Source organism: Oenanthe melanoleuca, chromosome 2 (assembly GCF_029582105.1).
Source record: "Oenanthe melanoleuca isolate GR-GAL-2019-014 chromosome 2, OMel1.0, whole genome shotgun sequence".
Classification (NCBI taxonomy): domain Eukaryota; kingdom Metazoa; phylum Chordata; class Aves; order Passeriformes; family Muscicapidae; genus Oenanthe; species Oenanthe melanoleuca.
Genome location: NC_079335.1, coordinates 60,843,517 through 60,863,364, shown reverse-complemented (window position 1 = coordinate 60,863,364; position 19,848 = coordinate 60,843,517). Strand labels below are relative to the sequence as shown.

At 36.4% G+C, this 19,848-nt stretch overlaps 1 protein-coding gene across 1 annotated transcript in view; it reads left to right on the top strand.

Annotated features, from left to right (window-relative positions):
* The window catches only part of GABBR2 (gamma-aminobutyric acid type B receptor subunit 2), a 447,388-nt gene that overhangs the window by 191,990 nt on the left and 235,550 nt on the right, over positions 1-19,848 (top strand). The window contains exon 4 of the mRNA XM_056485688.1: positions 18,327-18,428. Within this exon, the coding sequence (XP_056341663.1) occupies positions 18,327-18,428 (102 nt within the window). The remainder of the gene's footprint in view (positions 1-18,326; positions 18,429-19,848) is intronic.

The window sequence follows — 19,848 nt, the reverse complement described above, 5'->3', positions numbered from 1 at the left end:
AGAAGGAATGTTTTCCATGGACCTTATTTGACTCACTTTCCCCCTTGCTTTGTGCTGAACTCTTCTGAATCTTGTCATGTCTCCAGCTTGAAAACTTCCCTTCTGTGATCCCTCTGGCTCTTGGGGTTGCATGTAGTAGAGGTATTCTCTACTGTACCCTTCATCTTTCTAAAGTGACTCTGTAGATGAGATACTAACTTTATACAGAATGAGTGCAGGATCCAGCTGCATCATCTTTATCAATGAGAAGTGTAGCTTTTCATTTCCTTCAAGTCCTTTTCATCACTGCCTTGCTTCACCAAGAATTGTCCACATGTCTTTTCAAGAAATCTTCTCTAAGACTGTAAAACTTCAATTTATATCAGCACTAAAATCACTAGCTGGAAGGTATAAGTGGGTGAATCTGTTTCAAAATGCAACAAATTATATAAATTTTGATTTTCACTAAAGCTGGCATAGATCCAAATTGCCATGCTCATGTAGTGTGTTGCATGTGAAGTTCCCAGCTCTGATATGTTTCTTTGTCTGTACTGAAAAGTTTTATTCCTCATAGTACCAGGGCTGTTGGCATCACATTGAAATGTTATTCCCTGGAGAAGAAGAGGAGGGAAATATATGAATTACATTTTTATTATGGTACACTGCATTGTAGCCTTTAGCTCTTATTTTGTTTTCTAGTCATTTTCTTCATTTTAGCTTTAGTTTTATTTGTTTAATTTTAGGCTGTATGATGTTCTGGTGCACTAGCAAACCAATTTGCCTACAGCCCAGTAAAAATCTCATGTTTTGCCTCTGTCAGGTCTAATGGTTGCAAAAGTGTTTGCTCTTGCACTGGTGGAACAGACAAGTGCTCTGTCTTACATTTTTCAGTCTTCTGCAAATTTGTCCTGAGGTTTTTCCCTCAGACCAGCTTTGCTTTGCTTTGCCTGTCCAGTTTGGTGTAATGAAAACCATGGTGTGAAGTTTTCTGTGGTGGATATCATCACCAATGCTTTAATGGATGATTTTGTTTATATGAATACTGGATGCTTTAGGGTGAAAGGCACAAAGGCAAAAAGCAAGTTCTCAAGACTGTTTCTCCTGCTGTTTCGAGCTTTTCACTTCTCTTAAAGTTACCTATAATTTCTGCAGCTCTACAAATACAAAACTAGTGAAATTCCTCTACATTGACTGCCTTGTTTAGATTAAATTTTGTGTCCTTAGAATGCTTTACATGGCTTGTTTTTTTGGGTTTTTTTTTTCCCCATATAAAATACTTTCTTAAATTTACCTGTGATAGATACTTTCTTCCTGTGGCAAGATTCCTACATTTTGTTGACCAACACCCTTAGGCAAATTTTTGACTCAGAAAAGGTAACAATCAATTCTGAATGTTCTTGATAAAACAGACAACTAGATTCAGAATTGGTCCTCTTAAATAGTTACTGCACTTGAGGGTGTGACCCTTGTAAAGTTTCATTTTTTCAGATGATGGGGACATGCATAACTGATGCCTCAGGGCCAGAAGGCTCCCTTTGCTTACAGGAATTGCTCTGTGTTTGGGATTCCTTTTGTGTAGTGTTAACCACAGGGAGGGAGATTACAAACTGTAGCTGAGTGAGATGATGGGTGAGGGGGTCAAGAGTGCAGGGTGATGGGAACAAGAGAGACTACAGGAGCAATGCAGCTGGGTGAAGGGACACCTGCCTCAAATGTCTATAGTCCCTTTCTAAAAATACAGAAGAGCACTGCTATGTTGTGGCAGCTATTCTCATTGTTCACAGTTTAGTGAAAGTAATCGAAGCCTGAAATGTGGAATATACATTTGAATACAGGCTTAACATATTTGCATAAGAAAAAAATGGTTAATTGAAAGTAAATTGATTAATTTTTATTTTTCTTATGGAAGCATCCTTTCTGCTGAATTAATATTAAGCAGCCTGTGGTAATTCATGATGAAGTAAGTGATCTGCATTTACTAAAAAGAAATCATAAGCAAGGCTCCCAGATCCTTTGAATCTGTGGTAGAAATTCTATGCCAATTTAAAATAAAACTGTAGGCAAGAACCAAATGCGCACTAGATTTCAGTTATTAGAATGAAAGATGTCTTTCCTGTAAAACTTAACATAAGAGTGAAAGACAGGGAGGGAAAAATACTGCATGTCTTTTTAGATGTACACAATATGTATGTTTGAATTTCAGTCAGTGATGCAATGAAAGGAAAGCAATCTCAGCTGTAGCTAGGGTTAGCTGCAAACTTTAAACTGTGAAAAAAAAAAAGCTAAATAGAATTACTTGATAAGCAAATGTTGAACTCTATGGGACCTAAGATTCCAGATATTAAGAATATGTCTGCACCAAAAATATGGAAGTTCTTTTCTGTCTCCAAGACAGAAAGAACTTTCAAAAAGGATTTTGTTTATTAAGGCTAAGATTTTGCCAGTGTCCATCACATGGTTTTGATGCAGTGCTTTCTGACCAAAGCATTGTGGCCTCTATTTTGCAGGAATTCCAGCTGGTAAAGTTCCTTTTGGCATCAAGATATTTGTATTTTTCCTTGAAAAACCTGTTAAGTTCCAGATCTTAATACAGTGTTGTGTGCTATAATATAACAATCTTTCCCTCTGGTTCTGTTGCTGACTGTGACATCTTATGGTGGGAAATATCCTTTTAGTCAGTTTGGACCAGCTGTCCTGGTTGAGTCCCCTCCTGACATCCTAGCTATCCCAACTTTACTGGTTTTGGGGGGCAGGAAACAGAGAGAAATCCTTAATGCTGTGCAAGCATGATTTAGCAAGAGCCAAAGCCCTGGTGGGTTATCAGTGCAGAGCACAGAAATACACAGGCTGCTGTGAGCAAAGCTGAGTTGATAACTTCATTCCAGCCAGACCCAGTGCATCATGTTATTCCTTTGTGCTCAGGTTGCTGCCAGAGAGTGAAAGTCATCAGTGTTTTTAATCAGTAGATCTTAAAGAGTTAAAAAGAGCTACTTTCTGCCAATATAAAAGAATTTGCCTTTTTTATTTTCTACAGGCATTTATTATCCTTTCAAAAATGTGGACACTAAAGTACAAATAAATGAGGGGATGGGAGTTAGACTGGATCCAGTGAAAAGTTGAAAATAGGAAAGTTTGATTTTATCCAGTCAAAATGTAGATTTTTCTTGGTTTGCTAAGGGAATATACTACAGAATCTAGTTAATAGATGTATAATCCTGTAGTTTCCCATGTATTCATGCTCAAGAACATGAGAAGGCTGGGAAATTCTCTACTGTCTTTGTCAAAGTCTTAGTGGTTAGTGATACACATTAAAAAATGTGTCTTATTTCATCTTTAACTTCCAGCCACTATATTTTATGTATTTTTGTCTGCTAGATTAAAGAGATTGAAGTTAGAAAATCTCCTTAAGTAGGTAATTTATCATGTGCAGACTATCATCAAGATCCAGTTCTGTGCTAATCCATCTCAGAGCTCATTTAGTCTCTATACACTCTATTTTCAAAAACTGCAAATCAATCTTACAGTTTTCCTCTAAAGTCTGAGCTCTATCTTGGCATTGCTTTTAGTGGAAAAACTGGATAGAATTGGTTATATTCAGTTTTGGGAGGACAGTAGGTACTGTAGTAGTACTGTAGGCATTTTAAGCATATGTCATTTTTTTGCTAGGCATGTACCTTGAAGTGCACATGTTTATGCAAGTGGCCAGAGATTCCTTCAATCCATTCTAAACTCCAGATATAGGGTGGCAAGCTCTGAACTGTGCCCAGCTAAAGAGTGAGTAGGGCTAAGGTCTCCAGATAGGGGTGTCTGCACACCAAGGGTTATGTGTGATGGTCTGTGGGGGTGCAGGAAGAAAATCATCACATTTCCATTTCCACTTATTTTTATTTTTATCTTAAACAATGAGGAAGAAATTAAGCTTTGGTATACATATTGACACTGGTGCATTTATCCATGTGTCAGATAGCCACATGGGGTTCCTGGAGTGTCCTGAGGGAAGAGGGGCTACTTCCCAACACCGGGGAGTTGAGAGTGGCATCCTCACTCATTCATCCCCTTTCAGCTTATTCCATGTATTACTGTTTACATGTGTCCAGTTAAGTGGATTTATGGATTATATCATCTAGTTTTCACTAAACTACAAAATGGACACGGGGCTTAAAAAGATTCCTGCAGAGCAACTGCAGATTGAAGATAACACTGATAATGCCACTAGAAGTTAACAGGAAGAAAATGACAGAGCTGACATTTCTCCTCCTGATAGTACGAGCTCTTTATCAGTTGCATTATGAATAGCAGCTATGATGAGCCAAGCAGATCTGACAAGAAGTGAAGGAAAAAAAAAAAACCAAACCCAAATTATCAAGATCATTTGAAATATAGATTTATAGCTACTATTGCTAGTAGTAAACCTTGCTCTAAAAGTGTATTGTGCCTTGAGATGTTTGATATTGACAGTAAATGAAGCCATTGAGGTTAGAAAGACATTTAAAATTTAAACATCCAGAACATGAAAACAAGCCTCAAGTAATGTGTACAGTCACATGATAGTCTGTCCAGTACTTTACAGAGCTAAGCATGATGATAAACATTTAAAAAAAAATCTGAATTTTCTTACTTAATAGGAAAATACTAAAAGGCCCATATTATTGAGGCAACACTTGTTCTTTTTGTACCAGTGAAAATGACTGAAATGATGCATGGCAAACAATAGGGTGACAAAGTCCATTTGTCAGCAAATACTGTTGTAAGATACAGAGAAGAGTTGTTGAAGAATTGAAGAAACAGATTTTTTTTAAAAAATCATGCAGTGTAGGATGCTGGGAGCATCTGAAAGTACAGACATTTCTAATGTGTCTCAGGTATTTGTTGAGTACTATTTTAATAATGGAACATATAAAGTACTTCTCTGTGAGCCATTGAAGGAAATATGTACTGCAGAAGGTACATTTTCAGCAGTAATAATAAGGACTATGTTTTATGGAAAAACTGTGTAAGTGTCACTAATGGAGCAGCTGGTATAAAAAAAGTGTATTCCAGAGGGTTGCAGAGCTAGGATCACATGTGAAATTCCTTGGGTGCATCAGTCATTGGCAAACTCCTGCAGTAAAGAAGTAGGAGCTGAGCTGAAGTCCTGCAGGGTGCTGCTGATGTGGGTAATCTTACAGAAAAAATACCTTTCAAAGCTGAAAATTAATCTATTAGAATCTATTGTATAGCAGTTTGGAGAAATTACTGAAAACCAAAAGATGCACCACTTTATAGGATATTCTTGCTTTCTCCATTTCTCTCTCCTTTAGGACTGCACTTAAGAGTATCACATCATCTGGTAACAATAGGGAATCAGAGCAGGGAGAGAAAGAGGGAGGATTCCTGTCCTCCTTTCTCTAACAAACGTTTTTAGACCCAAATGTTGGTAGTAGATAATACTTCCCTTAATTTGATGTGTTCATGTAATGTGGAGGGAAATATAGTTCCATGTCAATGGATTGTTCTTTAAACATTTTTTTCATTCAAATAAGTAATGAATGGTCAGTTTCCTAAATACTCTAGTAACACCTGCACTCCTAGATAATATTCACCAAAGTTTTCTGGCACTGAAATAAATAAATAAATGGAAATTTCAAGAATTATTCAGATGGCAGGATCCACAAATGTAAATTCAAACATGTCTGCAGAGCTTTAGCAGAAATGTTATGTAAAGAAAAGGAACATAATTAAAACAAAATTAATGTCTTTCTCCTAACTCCCAGTCTAGTACAGCTTCTTCTTGCCAAAACACAGTGTGCTTCTATGGACAATGGGACTGCTCCATGTGCTTCTATGTCTGTTTTTTGTTTAAAAGAGGGAGATTAATTTTACAGGTAATTAATGTTATAGTTTGGTTTTGGGTTTTTTTAATGTTAAATGGGCATTATCCTTCAGACCAATTCAAAACATATAACAAATGGCATGGAATTTATTTAAAACTCATAAATAGAAAGAAGTTATTTTGAGGGAGACTATTCAGTTCAAGTGAATTTAAATGTGCCACCCATAATGATGGTACATGTATACTCTCCTTCCTAAGAGGGATAAAACAAAACATTTTATATGCTTATGAAGGTTCCAAACATTTTTTCATATCAGATTGTTGCTAGGTCTTGTGGGGATATAGAAGTCTGATTCCAGGTTTTCTTTCAATTCCAGACACAATCCATAAGGTTAAGAAGAAAAGGGCAGCAACACTAAAAAGAATTAGGACATATGATCAAAGAGATCCATACAAAGTCCATACAAACAGACATAATTTTTACCACTTGGAGTTGCAAACAAGTGGCCCAAAGACACAGATTGAAACTGATTCCTAATTTGCAGCATAAAGCACTTCAAGTAATTCTCACTTGGAATTCTTTCCTAGAAGATTTTGTCTTCTGGTTTCCATACTGAATTAAGGACTTCCTGTCAGACAGTACTGATAGACTGCATACATTTTTATATGATTTTCTAGTCGTGGATAAAATTGGCATTCCTTTCTTAAATCAAAAAGCTTGCATTAATGTCATTCTGGAGGATTCTGTGGGAAAAGAGAATGTGAAGCCAATGAAATTTAAAGATGCCACCATGTTGTTTTTTTTTTTTAAACTACATCACTGAAAGAATGAGTGCAACCCTCAAAAAGCTGCTTGAGACAATCTGCCAAGATGCAGCATGAGGCCTGTTCAGAATCCCATTGGGAATAATAGAAAATAATGTGCAGAACTTATTTAGAGAGGACTTGATATGAGATATACATGAAATTATTTTGATTTAAGCAGTTTCAGGAAAAGACACCGCAAGGAAGGAATCTCAGAACATAAAAGTCTGTCAAAGAAGAGAAAGAGCAATTAACAAAGGCATTAAAGGGTTCAAAAAGATATGTACAAGAGCCAGAGAAAAATCACTTTTCTAGAAAGACTTTTCACAGGTAACTGCAGTACAGCTTCAGCCAACAATTGAAATCTCAGTGGAGGAAGTATGTGAATCAAACTGAGACACTCAAGTACAGTAAATTATCACCACCATATGGTGTCCTTCTGAGGATTCTGCAGTAAATAAAGTGTGAAATAACAGTCATAAGCCATTGCAGGAAATGTTGCTGCAAGGTTTTCTTCATGATTAAAAAAGATATTGATATAGTTACTGTATTTTCTTTAATCTTGGAGAACCAAGGGATAATCCCCAAATTCCAAAACAAAGTTTAATCTCCTTGTAGTCCTAGAAAATAGGATGAAAACTCTAGTAGCAACAGTACTTTTTCTTGCTTTACCTGACTTTAACTTTGATAAAAAGTGAATTTAATTCACTTAGCACATGCAAATTGATTACATTAACTGGAATGGGTTAACTGAGCTGTTAACTACCTTGTTTATCTAAATTTTTGCTTTCCGAAGAAGAATGTAATTATGAATTCTATCAACTTTTAACTTTTTTGGTTTTTTTTAACAGAGGTGGTTACTCTCCAAAGCCTTTAGCAGAGGACAGTCATGTCTCTCATGATGATTTTGGGAAAAAAAATTATGTAAAAAATGACAGTTTTTAGGGGAAAGAGGTGGGGGGCAGAGAGAATAAAGGTGAAGCAGTAGTTTAGTCTGTAACTTTCTTCTCCCCAGGTGATATAAACTGTGTAGCTTCCCTTATGCCAGAGATCATCATTTAAACATCCATTATTTTTTCTGTTGCAGACTTTTAGCAGCATTCTGTCACACTCCTGAAGCAGCCTTGAACTTCAACTGCTGCATATAAGAGACAGGGTCAACTCTGTGAGCTTCCTAGAAATCACTGTTGGCTCTTGTGCCAAGCACAGGGCAGCTTTTCAAAATACATTTAAGTTGTTGAAATGGTATGCCTTGTCTTTTATTTGAATTTTCAAGCTTTTTTTTAGGTTTATCCTTTGTTCCTGAGCTCATGGGTAATCTAAATGCAACTAAATTTTAGATACGGTTAATTTTGAGTGTGATCCACTCTATATGCATTTCTGACATTTTCCAGGATCACCCCTTTTTTTAAATTGTTTGTTTGTTTGTTTGTTTGTTTGGTTTGGTTTTTTTGTGGTTGTTTTGTTTGGAAACAGAGCAGTAAATTCAAGACATTTTTTTTAGGAAGCATTTCCTGATGGGTAGACTCAAGCAAAGTTTCCTACAACAATTAACAACAATTAAGACTGTAGCCACCATACAGCTCCTGCAAGACTGCCTCTTCCTCCTACAGGTGTAGCATGCAATCACTTTGTCAGAGGTTTGTTGCACTGAATAATGGGTTTCCCAAACAAAAAAAAAAAAATACTGGTTGTCTTTGGCCATTTGAACCTTCTTGCAAAAGTCCTTTCTGTAAATTAAAGCATGGTTGGTATTGGGGGATGATCTTTTCCCCCTTTCAGCTAGCCTGTGAGACAGTATGTCTATTTTTTTGAAATATGGAGTACTTCAAGGAGATCCAAAGGGAAGGATGTTGTTCCCATTGTGAAGACTGCCATAACTAAGATTGTGAATTTTAGCCTTCTTGTGGCTTGTGACCTTGAAAGTAGGGAGAAAAGATTTTCCTGATACATTGACAGTATCTTAGTTGTCCAAGGTTTCATAACTCCTCAGTTTTCCAGTACAGGTGGGTGAGTGCAGACTCTGGATGCCAACTATTATAGCCAGATTCACAATCCTCCTTTGGATTTGATTGCTGATGATTTTCTGCATTCCACAGAGAGAATTAAAAAAAAAAAAAAAAATTAAAAATTGTGCTTCACAAATATTTGTGAAACTATGTTGGTATTCTGCATTATAATTAAATGTAAATTATGAATGAAGCTAATATGGTGTCTTCACAGAGAGCCAATGCTGAAGCATTTTGACAGAGCAATCAGATCAGCAGTACTTGCATGTGCAGAAGGTGGCCATTTGAGTTTGTAAACTCATTGTTTCCTCAGATAATAATCCCAGTGACCACAGGAATGATTTTAGTGACCATCTGAGACAGCAAAAAAAATATTAACTGAGCAATTGTTTCCACTTCGAAGGCTCTAAAAAGTTATTTTTGAAAACAAAACAGCAGTATGAAATTTCAATACATAAAACTAAGGAGTGCAATAGTACTTTAGTCTCGTGTTTCTTCATTTTATCTTCTGACTTTAGTTTCCAAATGGATTGAGGTTACAGTCCTTAGTACAATATGCTACAGAATTTCAGTCTTAAGGAAACAAAAAACGATGGCTCATTTAATATACATGTGCAAGTCAGAAAAGTCCTTTGAATGTAAATGGAACACAGTGGAGAGAAAGAGGAATATTTATTTTTTAAATCTCTTCACTGCTTGTCTCTGCCAAGTAATATCACTCCAGTTAGTATCCAATTTAGTCCTCTAATGTAGCAGAACCTCTCTCAGTCAGAAGAGATAGAAGGTAAGTTCTTATGTATTTTTCCAGAAAGAAGGAACATGGGGCTGAAGAATGGTTCACATGGTAAAATTTTCTTGTATTTAACATAGAATTATCATTGTAATTTGATGACCTTGGATCCCTGAAATGGTATCTTTTTTCTGCTTTTCATTTAGAAGAAGAAATGGAGACTCAGGATATTTAAACGGCAGTGTTTTTTTACAGAGTTGATCTAAACAAAGATGCTTGGAGCAGTGGAAAATAAGTTAATGAAAAGCTTTATTAGACTGTTCACAAATTTTAAACAAACATATCCCGGTACTCCTAAAAAGCCTAAAGCCCAAATACCCCAGTGTGTTGCCAGTAGGGCAAGTATTCCCATAGTTCTGACACAGAACAGAATTAAATCTGAGCTTGATGTTGCTGACCTTTCCACATTTAGGAAGTCTGAGGAATATGAATTGCTATTTTGGAGGACTTCTGAAATAATGTAATAATTCCTTGTGATCTCTATCCTCACAGGTTCTGTAATCTCCCTTTCATCAAAATGTCATCCAATTTTTATATTAGGTAAATGTTTCTTCCTTTTTTAGTTCCCCACTGAGGCTTGTATTCATAGTTTTCAGTTGATAACAAGACTTACTCCTGGATGCAGAGTTTTCAGAGTGTTGGCATAGCCCCCTGAGTCTGCTGCAATTAAATCATTAGTGAGGACCTGTAGCTTTGCTACAGCAACTGTGAGTGCATGACAAAACTTCAGATTTGGTCCAGGTTTTCTGAAAGGAAAAAATTCTAATACACAAAAAAGTTTTTCACAAACCCATGGTTTAGACAAACCTTCTCTACCAAAAAAGAAGTAGAATAAGACCCTGTGTCTTCTCCCTTGGCCATGGGGTGGACAGATGGAGAAGGGATGCAGGAAGGCAGCTCACTCCTCTGACCTTGCCCTGAGAACCTTTTATTAAAATAAGGGATCTTTGGGGCTTTTTTGCTACTGGAACACCATTTGGAGACAGGGTTAGATTTTGAGACCTGGAATTTAGCTGGATTTTGTCTGTATCTGAGAGTCCTCTGAGCTCCATTTATAGCTGATGGAGAAAGGAGAGAGGCTCTTCCAGGGTGCAATTCATCTCACTCATTCCTTAGAAATGCTCATTTATTTGACTTTGGCAATATACGTGTAACACCCTTCCCTAGTTAGTGTTGGAATAAAAAAATATTTTATCCATCATGGATTAAGACACTTCAAATGTATAGATGGTAGGTTGCTTTCATTCTGCCTGCTCAAGGAGGATATTTTACATAAAGGTGCTTCCTTATGTAATTATAAATCAAAGCTCTTTTAGCACTGATAACATTTTCTCAAGCAATATTTAATCATCATTCATTTTTGTTTGAATTATCCCTCTCAACAAATTCTGTTCAGAAATATTTCAGTAAATAGGCTCTTCCTGAGTGTAATAAATGTGTTTGATATGTCTGTGTATGTGAGAATTATTAACTACTATATATTGCCCACCTCTAATAATATAGTCAGATCTTGAGTCCCTAGTTTTTGGTTCAGTAGTTGAGCAGTCTTTGCTACATGTAGACAACTACAGAAGTGGGCTTGAGGGTGGTGGTATAGTGTGTTCTTCAAAAGAAATTAATTGTCTTTTTCTAAGCTGTGATTTATTCTTTATTTCTGTAGTACCACAAGACTTTTCCTCTTGTTCTATTCTTATTTCCTAGGCTAGACTAAATCCACCAATGTAAAGCAGCCTTATTATGTATTCTAGGGAGTTTTAAGTTATTTTAATTTTTTAAAAAAAAATTATTTAAGTATCTTTTTCTCTAAACTCACATTTAAACCCTGTGAAATTTAATTTCCCAGGGAAAGATGCAGGTGTATTTTATATTTTTCATTTGATGTTCTGATTGTGCTTTGCACATAATAATAGAGAGCACTTGTCTGCCTCCACATTCCCTCTGAGATAAAATATTGAGTATTTCAGCACACCCAGTTACTTGAATGCTTGCACCAACTTCAGTAATCCTATTGCATTCCCTTGCTGTAATAAACAAGCATTTCTAAATTCTCACTTATTTACTTGCACTTCTGGCATCAGCTTGTAAATTATTAAATGATCTATTCACAATATGGCCCCTATTTACTGTCATAATACCTGACATGAAAATTGCTGTTGTATAATATTGCAACCTCCAGACCCTTTAATTTTGTTCTGCTTTCTCTACAAGTCACGTCTGATAAACTTGTAGAAGGATGGCTGTCCTGTTTCCCTGGAAGCCATCAGAAATCACATTATCCTCAGTTTTGTAGATGGTATCTCACAGTGAAGGAATCAGGAGTATATTTTGTTGTATTTTCTTTTTCAGTTTTTTTCATCAGTGCTCCTTAACCCCTCATGTGAGCTGATGTTATTTTATATAGAATATATCATTACTTTCATTCCTTGCCTGCTATCTTGGAGCTCCTTTCCTTTGGCAATGCATTATGTAATTTTTTCTTGTAAGGAATATACCATGCCTTTCCTCTCTCTGCTGTGCAACTGAGTTGTGTTTTAACTTTTCTTAGTGTCTGGTCTTAGTGACGAGAGTTTGTTTTTTCAGACTGCTCAAAGTCCTGCTGAACATTATGTGCATGTTCTTAACATGCCTGTGGATTAGGTGGATTTTAACCTTTTGATACATTGCTATAGCATACATCCCTGGGGTTCTTTCCTAACTAAATTTTTATTTCACTGTCATATGCTGGTTTCTTCAAATACCTCATAGCAACTGATCCTCTCTTGAAAAGATGAATTTATTTCATCTCTGTTGGAGAGAAATCACCTTCTAACTTGGGCTGTTTGTAGGTAAGCCTAAAGCCCCCTAATTAACTTCTCCCATACCACAAGAGCCCTACATGCCTATCAATTATTTTTGCACACAACTGATAGGTTTAACATCAGATTTCCTGATTATATTTAACTTCTGTGATCAAAATACACAAGAAAGGTAAAGGAATTCCTTTCTTCCTTTAGAGAATTTGAGAGGAAATTAGAGCATTTTGTAAGTGATTTCATAGAGGTTTATTTTTAAGTAGGTGTGATCTGTTTGATAGTCACACATATGTAGGTTTTATGTGAAACCATATTCACCATACTGCCATTCCAGGCAGAAAGGAGGATAATTAACATTTTTTACTGGAATATGTGGTTATAATACAAATACAACAAAAATATCATTAGCAGTGTTAATATTACTCTTGTCTGAATGATTCAGTCTGAAACACATGGTTCTTTCTTGTGGATGAGACTAACATTGATTTCATTAGTTTTCAGGTTAGACCCAGCTACTATTATCCTGCTTCAATGAAAAAAGGAATATTTTTTTATGAAAGTCTATACTGTGGCAGTTTAAAGTAAAAATCCAGTATTCCAGTGTTTCTTCTTCTCTTCCTGTCACAATGAAAACCATAAACTTGGTACTTTTAAAAATATCTGATTTCTTTTGTACAGAGAAGGAAATCCAATGCAATTCTGATTTAATTTCTCCTTTACACAATAAATAATTTTTTTTTTTTTTTTTTTTTTTTTAGTTTTCCTCTAAATGAAACTCTTTCCTACTAGCCAAAATAATATTTTACTGTTACCTCTTGGTGTATTTTATTTTATAAATACTTCATCTTCATGTATTTTATATTTTATAAATATTTTATAAATACTTCATGTGCTTCATCTTTTATTTTTGCATTGTCTCTCTGCTTCAAATACGGTTCTACCACCTGTTCCATTTTTGTAGTCCCAAATGATGTGTGTGTTGATGAAAATGTATCTCTCAAGTTTGCATTTCTTGGATGTAAGTTTTCACTTAATGCTTCTAAGCCTCTATATGTGACTAATGTGTTCCATTGGAATGGAAATAGGGAAAATTATGTTTGCTTGTAACACATCGTATATGGTGAGACCTCTATCTTTACTAATCCCAAAAATTGTAATCTGTCCTATGCAATTACTCACAATTTACATTTTGTCCATGTAATGAGGAAATTTTTTCTTATCATTCAAACATTTCTTTTGTGCACATATGTCTGTACTGAAACCCCTACAGTGTAACATTTTAAATTGCACTGTATATTCCAGACTACAGGAAGTCTTAGTAAAATATCTGACTGTGTAATCCATCTGGTCTGACCAGTTCTCATTTGTTAGGCATCTCTTATGATCAACATCTGGTGGGATTAGACTGCCTGAACGACAAGGATTTAGCTCGCTGTACTTACATGCAGCTTTAGTGAACCAAAAGGTCATCAGAAATATCTGTTAAAAGCAAAGTAGTATGATTAATCTAAAAATTATTAAATTCGTTTTGTAACTGGCAGCATTAGGATTAACTGTGTGAACTGTGCCTTTAAACGTATCATTTGAAACCTAGTTTGAAATATTGGTCAGTGGAGACCCCTAAATCCAAACTGTCATCACTAGATTGACAGTTCATCACCTTTCTTTACTACTTTTCTTGGGAAAAACAGATAGAATTGGCTTGCAAAAAAAATGAAATACTGTGGTCAAATGGATGCTAACTATTTACTAAAGGTCATAAGGTGCTTGCAGTAATAATCTCACTGAAGTGAGCAATCTCATCTCTCCTAAAATAAAATCACTATATGTGCAACTTTTGTATCCTTGTGAGGGACAGGGTCATTTATATATTGTATCATCACACAGAGTTCATGTAGGAAGTAAAAAACAACCAGAATTTAGTGTCTGGGCTCTGAGAGCACCAAAAGCCCTTTCTGCCCCTGTGTAGCCCCCAGGGCTGTAACCCCATGTCCCACCCCATCCTTTCCCTGTCCCTGACCCCATTTCAGCTCAGCTCAGGGCCATCAGTCCATGCCCTCGTGATGCTGTGGGTGCTGGTTTCTCCTTCTCTCCATCACAGCTGTGCCTGGCAGGGACCCTGTAGGCCATGCAGCCATGGGTTCTGTCTGACCCTGGCTATTCTTTACCAAACTTGATCCTGTTCCACACTTGAGGATTGACTTCCCAGCTTTACACTGGGCCTGCCTTATTGCCATGAACTTGTGTGGAGGTGTCACATCCTGGCTGTTCTCTCCAAGCCTGTGCTGCTCCCCTTGCTGGGTTGCTGCTGATGGGGTCCCCTGGGAGCTGTGCCATTGCTCTTGCATCCCTCTTCCTTAGGGAGCTAGACCATGCTGCTCCCCAACATTTTCTTCTTTTCCTTAAAGCCACATTCATTCTTTCTGGTACAGGCCACAAGTGTGTTGCAATTTTATCTCCTCTAGACTCACCATTATTTACAACCCGCTTATTTATTCTATCTACTCTCTCAATTTGCTAGAGATTAAAGAAATTAAAAGTTCTTCCTTCACAGTTCTTTATTCCTCAAAATCCCTGTATTTCTTCTTTCACAGGTGCAGGGTGAGGGACTTTGTTGTTCACCTCTCAAACATCAATAAATTTGATACAAGAGCTATGAGGTAGGCAAGTACTGCTGCCATCCACTTAAAAAAAAAATGTACAGCCCGACTTGGTAGCAAACTTTAAAACCTTTATCTCAGTCATAGGAGTTGAATCAAAGAGCAGCTGTGGCAGAATGAGAGAGAAAAACCAGTTATCTTGCATCCCATCTTCTCTTACGCTTAGAGCAAAAGGGCCATCCTTTTCTTCCTGCAAAAGCATCCCTTACAAACCCCTCATTTTTTGGAAATTGCTCCTGAGTAAGCAAATTTGCACCCCAGTAATTTTTGTAGTTGACATGTAGTATGTTTTGTAGTTCACATCTAGTATGGTGAAATACTGGTTTCATCTAGTTTTGTAGGCAGAACAGTGCAAAAGTGTCTTTCATTGGTTTTTGAAAATTTTCAGGTTTATTGATGATCAGGGCTGGTACTTCCTGTTTTGGCAAAATGAAATATTGCTGTCTTTAAAGTTCATAAAGTTGATATAAACAGACATAGAGCTACAGCCTCCATTAGATTGCTAAGTGGAATTACACTGCTTCTGTTTTATAGTCAATGCAAAATTTCCTTAGCAACAGTGGATCCCCATAAAAACTTTATGCAGATTTGCTACCACTTTCTGCAGCAGTTTCTGAAAGTTGAAATTATCCCATTTGCACAACAAAAACCAGAAACACAGAAGTTTACAGTTCTCTTTACTTGGAGCTGGTGGAATGAAGCAGTTGCTGCTGAGCTCTAAAACTGCTTGCACTAAAACTGCTGGTGATACACTCCCCAGGACTGTGAGCATCTGCTGAAACAAAACACTCAGCATCTTGTACTCCCAGCTTCACAAATTTCATCCAAAATAGGATTGTGTGTGTCAGGATTGGCAGCTCTAGAAGTGGAGATGACTGACTTTGGACCTAAAAACAAACCAGAGGATTCTATACTTAAGGTCATCTGAAAGAAGTGAAGAACCACAAGTTTCCCTTCCATTACATATATAGAGTACTTATAAAGGAAGAAAAAAACCTGGGGTTTGTGGCAGAAAAATGTATTGAAATAGGAAGTAAAAACTGGAAAATATAGTAAAAATGCTCCCAGACCAGGGACACAAGATGACATGTCAGACATAGGTCAGAGCATTAAAGGGAAACATCATCTTTTAGAAAAATCTTGTAAATTCTTACAAAACTGCTAATATCTTGTTGGGATAATGGGAAAAAATCACCTTTCTTTTGGCAAAATCTCCACAACAGATGCATCTGGAAAACAGCAAATATCTGCTTGCAGCAGTAAAAGGAAAAGGTTTTCAACTTCTTTGGCACAAAATCTAGTAAGGTGTGTCTTTTGGGAGATTATTCAGTAGATAAATGTAAAGTATAGGAGCTCTGAAAGCCACAGATACTTTGCTTCTAGCAGACGAGCCAGGGGAGATGTCAGAGAATTTCTCAGTGGCTGAATTTAAGTAAGCACTGCTCAGAACAAGCCTCAAACATACACAATTTAATTCCTCAAGTGCAAAGTTCTAAAGGGATGGAATCCCAACAAGTCAGTAGACTGAGGTATAATTTTTATAATCATCAGCCTTGTGCCCACCACTGAAGCCTATCCATAAGTATTAATACTATTTAATGTGTGTTTTTTGTCATTGTTCTTTTGTTAATAATGGTCTAATTTGACTAGACAGTATTTGGTAAATCAGCTGTTTTCTGCTCAGTTTAGCTGAGTAATGTTAATCTAGCTTTTCTTTGATTTAAAGACCAACTAGAATTGTTCAGAAAATATAAGAAAAGCAAATCTGAAACTAAAAAATTCTTGTCATACAGAAGAATGTAGGACATTATTGGGTAGAAGCAAATGACAAGTTGTATTCCTTGGAAAGTACATCGATGCTAAGTAAGAAAAATGCTACTTTTTGTCAGTAGCAAATGATAGTTCTAGTGTTCTCTTGCACTAGGAAGAAGGATTTTGGACATTGGCTAAACTATGATCGAGAGAGATTTGTTTTCTTGTGTTATCACTGATGGTTTGTTTTAAAAAAAAACTCAGTTTTTCTTTATATTGAGAAAGACCTCTGTAGCAAGGAGCAGTTAATGGCATCACTGGAGCCAAAATAACAATAATTCAGTTTTACTAATATAGAAGCAGAAAAAGAAGTCACTACTGATCACTTTTTGTGAACATGTTTTCACAGAATGAGTTTAAAGAACTCACAGAAGGATAAAGGATGCAACACAGATCTTGGCAGTCTGATCATTCTGACTTGCTTCTCTTAGATAAAACAATTTTTAATAAAAAATTACTTACATGTCCATTTTTTCTAATAATTGTAAAAGGTTATAAAGTAAAAAATGTGTCTTAGTAATTTTAAAGCATGACTAAAGGGGATAAGATGACTAGAGGCCATGAAAAAAGTAATTAAGGCAGCTGGTGTAGTGATGATTGTCAGGAAATGACCCATGGAGAGGGTCATCAGGAAGTATCTGCATATGACACACAGGCTTCTTAATTCTCCTGTTTAATATCACCTATCTTCCATCCTCTCTTTTCTGTGTTTGCATGTGGGATACCTGTTTTACACGGATTTGCTTCTCCTATTTCTATTATTACAAACAAATTAAATAGACAGTCACTGCAATTGATGTGATCATAATTATATTAACTTAAAATTGGTGTGCCACTCTCTTCATTTCAGTCTGTAATCATGTTGCAGACTAAAATTATTTTTGCTTATCTATTAGGAATAGTAATGTGAAACTGGCTTTGCAGTTATGTGGCTGGAGAAAAACCAGAAGTGATTAAGACAGAAAACCTTGAAGTAGTTATATGGGAAAAACCCCTAAATCAGAAAGCCAGATTGCTTTGTATGTTATCTGGCTTCTTTGTGCTATTGGGCAGCTCAAAGAGGACAGTCTTGCCACTATTAAACAGGTGAAAAAAATCTGCTAGTACCTGCATGTGCCAGCTTCAAGCCAACTATACCTCTTGCTGCCCCATGGTGTGATGAGTGGTCTGAGAGAGGGGTTTATTAGGCTTTATCAGTCCCTAAGTGATGTAAGCTAAGCTCTGCTGATTCATGTTGGGACCAGCTGAAATAAGTATTTGAGAATGTGTATGAGTTTCCTTGATGAGTCTTTTCCCTTGATACTGTCTCATAAACCACTTTGGATACAACAGTTTTTGGTCCCTACAGCCCCGGAAATACAGAATTGTCCATCCCTATGAATGGGAGCCCAGTTTGTGGGGCTATGTGTGAAAAACAGGGGTTTTTTTTTTTAATTTTTTTTTTGCCACATGTAGTAAATTCCTTTATGTGGTACAGCCATTGATAGCAGATGGTGGTCGTAGAGGAATAACACTTTGATCACATCTTGGGTGAAATGGAAAAAACTGTGTGGGTGCATACATCATTGTCAAGATCATTGCCTGTCATTACAGATATAAATGCAGCCCATCTGCTTCCTTCTCACTGGCCCTTGGTTCACAGTCTGCCTTTTTCTCATCTTGTGACAGGTGAGGAATGATCTGACTGGCGTCCTTTATGGCGAAGACATCGAGATTTCAGATACTGAGAGTTTTTCCAATGATCCCTGCACAAGTGTGAAGAAGCTTAAGGTATGTGCTGCTGTTTGGTGAAAAAGATAAAGTGGTGATTGTAATTTTTTTTCTTATGAAGAGGAATAAGGAAACAAAATTTGTGTTAGAATGATGTATTACTACATTCCATTGCATAATAATATAAAAAATGGCCCTTTGAGGGCTTAGTCCTTCTTAAGTTATTGTAGGTCTATGTGTATAGTAAATATTTTTAATAGTTCCCAATAGTGATACTAAATAAAGGAAGTTGTTTCTGGCTTAATGTTTGCACTTAAAGCCCCAATCATAGTCACATACATGTGAAAACTCTTGAGGTTTGGAACTAGAACCCTTTTAAGGTAAATTATTGTGTAGAAAGAATGTTGAGGCTCTTTCCATTAGCTCCATTACACATTTTAAATTGAATTATTTGCTAACATCATCTGCATGATTTCAAATGAATCATATGCAAAAAAGAAAGAAAAACAAATTTGGTAAGAGAATAACTTCCCATTCTTCTCTTATTATACTGACTTATTAGACATCTGCCATCTCATAAAATTAAAACTATATTTTAGCATTACCATGCAGTGCAACCAGCAATAAACTAGACACAAGAGATATGACTCTTAAACTGCACAGGAACATGAAAAATATGATTGAACAGCAGGAGAAAACACTTTTAAATAGCGAAGTTCAACTTGTTTCTGGCATCAATTAAATATGACACACAATCAAAGCCACAATCCAGAAAACAGGTTACAAAAAAACCTAAATGATGTTAAAAAAAATAAAATTAAAGCAAGAATATTGACCTGTGTAAGACTAGGCCACTACTGAAGCTGAAAAGGTTCTTAAGCATCATAAACTAAATGTGCTTTATTATTTCCACAAAAAGAATTGCCACCATGTTATGATGGTGGGAGTTGATGTCCTCTAGTTCACCTTCACCATCAGCAATTCCATAGCTAAGGTCAGAGGCTTATCTGTAGTTCTTCAAGTGGACATCCAAGCATTTAGAAGGCAGAATATGTGGCTACCTCTGCTGTCAAAGTCACCCAGATTTTTGTAGATTTATTGATAGCCTCTTGACTGTCAGATACATGGTGGAGAATAAGACAGAGTATCTGAGCTATTCAATTTTGGTGTCTCATAAAGAGCCTGCCAAGGCATTGACTTTTCCTGGCAGATGAGATATTGTAGCAATCCTTCTCTGGAAAGCTATATAATACAACATTGTGGTGTTATTCATTAGAAATGAGGCAGATTAAAATCTGATCAAAGAAGGGAAGCTCTGAAGGCTGAAAAAAAAATAGCTGCCTATTCCAGCATAATATGCATCACTCAAAAACTCTGAAAAGGCTAAAGAGTGTCTCGTGTCTGAGGCTGTTAGAAATGGCAGGGAAGGAGACAAGTTGTTCTTCCTCCCTCAGTAGAGCATCTCAGATGTGTTGATCCT